The sequence below is a fragment of the Rhinichthys klamathensis genome, unplaced genomic scaffold, assembly GCF_029890125.1.
Source record: "Rhinichthys klamathensis goyatoka isolate OS25496 unplaced genomic scaffold, OSU_Roscu_1.1 h1tg000249l_1, whole genome shotgun sequence".
Taxonomy (NCBI): Eukaryota; Metazoa; Chordata; class Actinopteri; order Cypriniformes; family Leuciscidae; genus Rhinichthys; species Rhinichthys klamathensis.
In genome coordinates, this window is record NW_026606771.1 from 249,162 (window position 1) to 259,102 (window position 9,941).

The following is a 9,941-nucleotide window of genomic DNA, read 5'->3' on the forward strand; positions in this document are numbered from 1 at the left end:
GTTTCAGTGGTTCTGTTCTCTTATCGCTGGCCTGCTGCACTATTTCTTCTTGTCTGCATTTGCCTGGATGTGTATAGAGGGGATCCATTTGTATCTCATTGTTGTTGGTGTCATCTACAACAAAGGTTTCCTCCACCGGAACTTCTACATATTTGGCTATGGGAGCCCCGCAGTGGTCGTCACAATTTCTGCAACACTTGGCTATAAATATTATGGCACCAGTACTGTGTAAGTTATTAGAATTTAAATTTAGTGGAATTTGCAAAAGAAAGTATGACTATTACTATGAGCAATCCACCTTATTTTTAACGTAAGAGTGATCCACCTTATTTTGATCCACCAATAATATTTTGAATGTGCAAGGCTTCCGTTGTCTTCGGTTATTTTAGCTGTACAAATATTGTATATTATGCTGCTTGATATTAGAAAGTGGTATTTGCTTTCATATTATATTATTTACTATAATAAAAAAAACAGGTTTGTAGCTCAAATAGTTACCATTTATTGAACTTTATTCTTCTAGTTATTTAATGTATAGCAGCTAACAAATCGTAATTCTCATACATTCACAAATTTAAAAAATAGCTTAAATCTACGTTGCTAAATAAGGTGGATTGCACCACTCACATTTACTTCAAACAATGTAAATCGAGTTTTACAATAATTGTAATTATTATTTCATGTTATTAATCTTATTAAGGTGTTGGCTGAGCACTGAAAATAACTTCATCTGGAGTTTCATAGGACCAGCTTGTCTGATAATTCTGGTGAGCATCTCTTCTTGTGTTAGTGTAACATCCAGTAACAACACTGTAATATAGACTGTCTATAACCCATGAACACTAATCTGGACTCATGTACACTCAGCAACAAATCTCAGTTACGCTAATACAACCCTTTTCATTAAAACTATGCTGTTTTTCTAATAAATCTAAATAAATTGTAAATCTAAATAAAATAATAGCCAAAATGTGATTTCATTAGTGCTATCAATAAATGTATAAAAAAAAAAAAAAAAAAAAAAACTTATTTAAATGATAACATGATATGCTGTTTAATTAATCAAATGAATTACTGCATGTAGTTCATACTGTACTTTCTTGTTGAATAAATATTACATCGAAGCCATTTATTCCCTCCCAGGTTAATCTGCTGGCATTTGCTGTGATCATCTTTAAGGTTTATCGTCACACTGCAGTAAAGATACCTGAAATCAGTCACTATGAAAATATCAGGTAAAGAAATTGTTCATAATTTTTACATAGGGGCTGATCACATCTCCTCTTCTGTATGACTCTTTGTGTTTCCAAGTAACTTTTTTAAAAGTTAAATTTTATTTTATTCATGTCAGGGTAGCTAAATACTAAAGTTACTAATCAAACAGCAGCAGAGGTGTAGTGGTAAAAAAAGAGGTGGGTAAACTATAAATTCTGGTGGACCACGACGTGGTCACCCGGTAAGGTGGGCCACTGCCTACCTGATGACATTGCTAACATTGCTCGACATTAAAGGAGAACTCCGGCGCAAAATGAACCTTTGGTCTACACATTGTTACCTAGTCAACCGTTATCTGAGATTTGTTTTCATGATTATCGAATGTAAATAGTTTTATCTCTACAAACAGTTTAGCCTATAAAGCTAGTATAACGCTAGTATATTGGGCATAGTGTAATGACAAATAAAAATCGCTTGTTAATACCAGTAACAAGGCTCAAAATAGCCCCACACTAGCACGGTAGCATAATGAGGGTCCCTACCTTCAAACCGAAGCATTGAGAACTTTGTCAGTGTCCAGACAGTTTAATAAGAAGATATTTTAAACATACAGTCAACTTCGCGTATACAGGCAGAAGCCATCTTTGAAATACAGTCTTTACCAGTCGATCTACGAACGCCGATCCAAGCCTGCTGTTCGCGCTCACCTTATCACAACTCATAGCTCGTTCACATTCTCACCAGCGCACTTGGATCGGCGTTCGTAGATCGACTGGTAAAGACTGTATTTCAAAGATGGCTTCTGCCTGTATACGCGAAGTTGACTGTATGTTTAAAATATCTTCTTATTAAACTGTCTGGACACTGACAAAGTTCTCAATGCCTCGGTTTGAAGGTAGGGACCCTCATTATGCTACCGTGCTAGTGTGGGGCTATTTTGAGCCTTGTTAGTGGTATTAACAAGCGATTTTTATTTGTCATTACACTATGCCCAATATACTAGCGTTATACTAGCTTTATAGGCTAAACTGTTTGTAGAGATAAAACTATTTACATTCGATAATCATGAAAACAAATCTCAGATAACGGTTGACTAGGTAACAATGTGTAATTAGACCAAAGGTTCATTTTGCGCCGGAGTTCTCCTTTAAGCCTTTTCACTTGTCGTTCGGACAAGTAAATCTGTCATTCACTTGTCTGAGTAAAAAAATTGCTCGTCCGGATTTTGTTTTTTTGGTGTGTGTGTTAATTTATTCTGAAACAATATTCTCATTTATTCTGATTATTCTCATCAGTGTTCAATCAGCTTTGATATTTAAATCGGCATATTGTAATATCTGCACCTTTAAAGGGCATCCCCTCCCCCAATATTATTAAATGTATGCTTCATCTTTCATTTTAAATTCATAAATTTGGTCAATAAATTCAATTATTTAGAATAATAAGACACTATAGGGCTGTTACCCTAGGGGCTGATCAAATAAAAATAATTTACACTGAAAAATTAAAATTGTGTAAAATAATGTTATGAAATTTATTTCAAATTTACATTTAAGAAACATTGGAAAGAATGATACTACTTTTAAACATATCACTAAACCGCCAGTAGGTGGCGGCAGGCGACCGTCTTAATGAGTGAGTCATTGATTAATTCATTCAAACAAACAAACGAATCGTTCAAACGGCTGATTCATTCAAGAATGAGACAGATGTTTATGAATGAATGGGTCATTGAATCTTTGACTCAATCGATTCGTTCAAAATGCTGAATCATTCAGTAATGAAAACAGGTTGAGTGTTCCTGTGAGATGCGCCGTGGTTCTGCTGTAATTTTTGTTTGGAACTATTTTCGCTGCTGAAACAGAACAAAAACAGCCAATATTGCATCTAAAATGTAAGTGACTTAATTTTAACTGTTTATTGAACTGTTGTAGGAAATGTCACATTTTCAATCGTGATGGTGTTCAGGAAAAATAATTGAGGTTGCTTAACATAATAATGTTAAAAATATAAAAACTCCACATTTAGATTTTTTTATAGGCAGTATGTTGTTAACTGGTTAACAGTGTGTGTGTGTGCGCTCATTTGTGTAGATTTCTCCTCGAGAGGCTGCGCGAGCGTCAACAGCGCAACCTTACCGTCCGTCAGTAAAAGTCAACAACACTGACAGTAATGCAGCGCAATATGAAAGAGTTCGTCTTAGTTTTAACAATATGAAACTAATAATGAACAATATGAAACTAAAACGACATAAGCTTAATTTAAAATGTCTTAGGAACTACGGGCTATTTAGAGGTGGATAAACGCACTTTGGAGGTGGGTAAACGCTATTTCCGAATATTGGGAGGTGCGTAAGCGGCGTTTACGTGCGTTTAGCCTCCACTACATCCCTGAACAGCAGCCTGAAAGCTATTACAAACATATTTTTTAACTTTTGCTATTCAATAATTTTTCCACAGGTCTTGTGCAAGAGGAGCTATTGCTCTTCTTTTTGTTCTGGGAGTTACCTGGACATTTGGTGTCATGCACATCTTATATGAGACCACCCTCACAGCGTATCTCTTTACCTTCGCCAATGTGTTCCAAGGGATGTTCATTTTCATTTTCCTTTGCGTTCTATCCAGAAGGGTAAGGTGCAGACTATTCTACAATTCCCTTTAGATGGAACTCAGCACTGCGTCATGAATTTGATGCTATGAGAATGCCCCTGAATGAACAAGTGCGTAAAGCACGTGTGGAATTGTCAGTTTCATTGACCAGTTGAGGTTAGCTGACATAGTGTAAGCATGTCATAAAGACCATAAATAGGCACCTGAAATAAAGATCATCAGCTTCTTTGCTTTATGAAACCAGGGTTATGTTTGAGAGACCCTCTGCGAGTCATAAGGGTTATGCGCAAATGCTTTGTACCCTTTCTCTTTGGAAGACCCAGGCATTGCCTAAGGTCCAAGTCTTATGGCATGTTGCCGTCGCAAGATTATTGCCAATCAGATGCCTCTCTCAAAGGCTGGAGTGCAGTCTTGGGTGGCCGTCCAGCTCGCAGTCTCTGGGAAGGCCATCATCTCATATGGCACATACATTGTCTGGAGATGAGAGCTGTATTTCAAGCATGGAAATACCGAGGGGCTACCATGTGTTAGTCCAGGTGGACAACACATCAGCAGTCTCCTATATAATCACAAGGGCGGGCTGCGTTTGGGCCCTTGTTCATGTTGATGCAGCAGATCTTGCTCTGGGCTGAGAACAAACTGCTCTCACTGGGGGTAGTTTATATTCCAGGGCATCTCCTATGTAATCACAAGGGTGGGCTGTGTTTGGGCCCCTGTTCATGATTATGAAAAAACTGCTCTCAACGGGGTCAGTTTATATTCCAGGGCATTCAACTTGGGAGAAGACATCCTGTCCATGCAGGTGTTGAGGCCCTGGGAATGGAGACTTCACCCGGAGGTGGTGAAGTTAATTTGGCAGAGGTACATCAGAGCGGAAGTGGACCTGTTTAGCTCAGCAGAGTCAACCCACTGTCCCCCTCTGGTTTGCCATCATACCTCCAGCTCCGTTACAGCTGGATGCCATGGTGCAGACATGGCCAAGGCTGTGTCTGTATGCATTTCCCCCAGATCACTCTGCTCCCGGGACTTCTAGGCGAGGGTTCGGCAGAACGGAGTTCGCCTGTTGCTAGTGGCTCTGTTCTGGCCACCCCAAGTCTAGTGTTTGGACATAATATCTCTTTGGAAGGCTCTCCACTGGAGATTCCGAACAGGAGGGACCTTTAGTCTTAGGCTCAGGATTCTCCACCCCTGACCCAAGATTTGGAAGCTGTGGTTTGGCCCCAAAGGGTGCCAACTCGTAGATTCCAGTCTCTCAACTGAGGTTGTCATGCAATTTATTTTGCCTATGTCGTGCATGGAATGGCTTTACCTCTAGGCATCAAGGCCCACTCAACCAGGAGTCTGGTCTCTTCTAAAGCATTATCTTAAGGGCCGTACACACCGGGACGAATTATTTGCCAGCGTTTTTCAACGCGTTTTTTGTGTTCACACCCAAGCGATTTTCGCTGACGATGAGCCGAGTGAACATGCAAATTCATTCCCTGACATTAGATGGCGCTTAATGTAAAACATAAATAGTCCTATTTTGTAGTCGCTGACGCGTTTGTCATAAAGTTCTTTATGTTCCGACACCAACGAGACCAGCAGCTCTACATTCATCTTGCCTTGCATCTTCCTCGTCTTATTTCTTCCCGGCAGTAGACGCTATCTGGCGTATATCTTCTTCGCCGTTACGTATGTGTGCTCGACAAGACCGTTTTGTGTTTGAGCGCTCCCAAGTTGTGTTTTACTGTAACTTCAGAAGCTCCAGACACGTGAGCAAAAGCGCCAATCTCATTGGTGGGATAGTTTTTGACGTGGCGCGTCAAAGCAAAAAAACGAACCTGAGTTTTTTTTATTTTTTTTATTAGGCTTTTACGCATGGCGTTTTTCGCGTCGGTGTGCACACTCATATTCGTCCCGCGAAATTCGTCCCGGTGTGAACAGGCCTTAAGGGTGCGACTTTACAAGATGTTTGTGCTGTGGTAGGCTGGTCCTCTCAGCACACATTCATTAGGTTTTACTGTTTGGATTCATGGCTCTCAAGTCCTTTTGGGTTAATCCTCTTAGTGGACCACAGGGTGTGTGTCTAGCTTTACTTCACAACCTTGCTGGTCAGGTATTTTTCAGTATGGCAATGTGGGTATTAACATTCCCATACCGTCAACATCAGCATTGAATTCCCTTTGAAAGTGAACGTCTCTGGTTATGAGACGTTCCATGAGAAAGGAATGAGACACTGCGTCACTTTGCCATGCTTAATGCATGCCTGAGCGTCTTCCTTCAGATAATTAGAATTTGATGAATTTTATTTTAAGTGCCTATTTATAGTCTTGATGATGCGATTACACTGTCACCTGACCTTCCCTTTGGTCAATGAAATTGCTGTGTTTCCACACATGCTTTAGACACCAGCTCACACAGGACGTTTCCATAGCGTCAACATCATAATGCAGTGTCTTATCTCCCTTATCAGGGAACTGGGTTACCTATGTAACCAGAGATCTACTTTTTTTTTTCTTATTCAGTATTAATGTTTACCATTTTACACCTTTAAATGCAAATGTTTTCTCTTTTATCGTCAGATTCAAGAGGAGTACTACAGATTATTCAAGAATATTCCATGTTGTTTTGAGTGTCTGCGATAAACTTTATCAAGAGAGATTAACTTCAGTGCCAGTTTGCAAATGCTTTTAAATCTAAGCACTATAAAGATGTACTTATGAAAATGTGTGCGAATGTTCCAATATATTTATTTTTTGAGAGAAAAGTATTAAAATGTTATAAAAACTAAAATGTTACTGAATGCTATGATGTAGAAGTTTTATAACCAATTACATTCAGCAGCTATAAGTTTTACAGTCAATAGCAAAATATTTCTTTCTTTCTGACAACTAATTGTCTAAGATGATTTTCTATGTACCGCATTATGGACTAATAAAAACATTTATCTCCTTTGATGTGTTCATGTCGAACCAAGTGCAGAGTTAATAAATCTGAAACTATATTTAATATACAGTAATGTCAAACAAAGCTGGAACAAGTAGGCAGGCCCTTCTGGGTATAGAACTGGGGCAAAACACAGAAGAGGACTAGAAGCAACACAGGAACTAGAGCAAAGGGCACAATCCACTCCTGGCATAATAATGCACAAAACAATCTAATGGATAGGATAAAACACAATAAATGGAGGGGGAAAACTATGAGAAACAGGTGCTGGCAATTAACAGAGCGTGAACTAGACAAGGGTTGAATGAGGGTGCATGGAAAAAGGAAACATGGGGGCGGGAATTAGGGGAGCACATGTCAGACACAAAAAAAGTCTGCATTCGAAAGCTTAGGCAGCTGGCTTTTTGCCTCACTGCCCTATCGGGCAATGACTGCAGGCAGTGTTTGTCCATGAAACTGATTTTGGACAGACTTCTGAAGAAGCATAATGGCTTAAACATCTACAAGAAAATAGAGGGAGGATTGGTGATAACTAAGTGGATATTTAATTACTATAGTACAATTGTTTTTGCTATACATTAAAAGTGGAAAAAGTTGGTCAAAATGTACAAACAAACAGATGTAATTTTTACACAGAATCGACACAGTCACAGAATCGAAGGCACAGGATAGTGGGAGATAGGCAGCGGAGCGAAGGATATATCTATACTGCCTTCAAAAATCGATCACATGAAGGTATCTCAGTAGACAGGATGTGACACAATCATTGGATTGGGAAATGCCTTTTTACCTTTCTACTTCCATACTTAAATATTTCAGCTTTCAGACACAGCCAAAGACAGAGCCATGTGCACAAAATTTACAGAAACAAGAAAAATACAATAAGTAGAGAGCAGCCAGAACAGAATCCTTAAATGATCCCAGAAATTGCATTATTCTATTAATTAAGAATGCTACATATTTAAATTGACCTCAGATATTTAGAAAATTATGGCAGAATTTACTATCATGGACATAAATATATATATTAAAATGTGTTTATTAGTTGTGTCTGAAGGTGAACAAAAGTCTTAGAGATTTGGAATGGCATGATAAATGGTTAAACTAATGACTTAAGAATTTCTGTCACAGGCAATCAAGGAATATTTTTACAAAAAGATTTTAGAATGGGAAATGACCCCTAATCACGATAATTGTATTTATGTGTGTTTATTTATATTTAAATAAAAATATTTGTGGCAGCTCATCAAGGGAGGCACAGCGAAAATCTGAGAAGGACAATTTAATGTTAATAAAATTGCCAGTTATTAATTGCATGTCTCAGAATAGATATTTCTTGTTTGTAATTTTTAACCACCGAGCTCTTCCCCGAATGTCCCGAATCTGCCGATGTAATTACAAATGTTTTTGGAAAACTCTGCTAAGGTGAGTCGGAGGGGATAGAGAAGGGGAGGGGGAGGCAAATCCATAGCCGGAGACTTGTGCCTCTGTTCGTAAAAAAAAAACAAAGGTAACACTTTACTTGAAGGGGTGTGCATAAGACTGACATGACACTTTCATAATCATGACATGACACATGTCATGAATATGAAGGAGGTTTTATGCATGTTTATGACAACTATGATTAAGTGTCATTCACTCATATGACATTTTTAATGCAAATATGACATTGTTTGAGATGTATTTGTTATGACAACTTGACATATACTTGACCAATGAACTTGTTATGAACTTGACCAATACATCATAACTTGTCAGTGTCTTGGTAATGACAATTTGACATTACCAAGACAACATAAATTGTCATAAATATGCCTATAACATGACATAGCAGATTAATTATCAAACTTAAGAAACCACTTAGCTTTATGGGTAAGCATTACATTAAACTGTCATGTGGTTGGTTTTGACATTGGCTGTCATGAGCCCATTACTGTGTCGTGAATATTTTTCTTGACCTCAACTACAGTGGTACAAATTGAATTTGTCATTAAAATGTTATAATGGCCTCATGGCAGCCAATGTCAAAACAACCACCTGACAGTTGAATGTAATGTAACAAGGGCACTAAAGACCGCTAACTTTAGTTAACGCTAACGTCAGTTGCTTACCTCTTGAAGTCAGGTTGAAGTCAGTGAGGTTTACACGCACAGCGTTACTAGCCTACGTCCGTTACACCAGCCTCCCTTGGAATATCAACCAATCAACGAAGAGATGTAAATTACATTATATTAGTTTGAACTTCTACCGCTGATATTACCAAACTTCTGTAATGTCTTAAGAAAGACAAACAAAGGAGCTCTTCATTGAAAGCTTTAATGCAGAACGCAGAACAACCATAACAATAGGCATAGCAGCCTACGCAGAAATTATATTTTCTCACAGCACTTCCTAATCTCCCTGCATTAACCCCGTAAATGCTGGTGCTATAGAAAACATCAAGTCACAACTATTACAAACAGACTGCTGTGCATTCGAACAACCGCTACAAAATAAAAATGAAGGCCCCACACCTAAGATATAGACTATAGGCTATACAGAAATCAGCTTTACTAAATGGCCAAACATGCTCTTTTAACACAGACATTTAAAGGACAGAATGATGGATTTTTGCTTCAAGTGATAGGCTAGGTGAGGGAAATTATATTTAAATTATATTTATATTTAAATTTAAATAAATTTAATTTTTATGAGTAATTTTATTTGAATACTGTCAAAAAAGTCAGGCCAAAAAAAAAAAAACCTTGGGAGGGGATCCACCTACTAAAATTTTGTAGTGTGATCTTGTTATTTGTTTAACCAGGTCACATGCTCTCCTAATGGGTTATGATGACACTGTCTGTGATCACACTGACCTGTCTCACACCTTTGTCCCCTAGTTCTGTTTACTCAAACTATTTCTACAACACAAACCAGTGTGTTTCATTCTCATAGACTATATACATTTACAGAATAATTTTCCATTACATAACATTTTTCATTAAATTACATAAGGTTATATATAGCAATGGACTTAACATACATATGTGCATACTGCCAATGTGATGAAAAATTTCTACTTTTTATGTTGCAAAATATTCTTGCAATACTCATACAATTACACAACATACTCATGCAATTACACAAAATCCTTGGTGACCAAGCATAAGACGTAACATATATATTTTAAATGTTGTATTCTTTAAACTT

The 9,941-nt window shown here is 37.9% G+C and overlaps 1 protein-coding gene across 1 annotated transcript in view; it reads left to right on the forward strand.

The window, feature by feature from the left end:
* The window catches only part of adgrl4 (adhesion G protein-coupled receptor L4), a 95,833-nt gene extending 89,073 nt beyond the window's left edge, over positions 1-6,760 (forward strand). The window contains exons 12-16 of the mRNA XM_056266470.1: positions 8-228; positions 701-767; positions 1,144-1,235; positions 3,675-3,843; positions 6,389-6,760. Coding sequence (XP_056122445.1) covers positions 8-228; positions 701-767; positions 1,144-1,235; positions 3,675-3,843; positions 6,389-6,451 — 612 coding nt within the window. The 3' untranslated portion in view covers positions 6,452-6,760. The remainder of the gene's footprint in view (positions 1-7; positions 229-700; positions 768-1,143; positions 1,236-3,674; positions 3,844-6,388) is intronic.
* Positions 6,761-9,941: the final 3,181 nt, after the last annotated feature.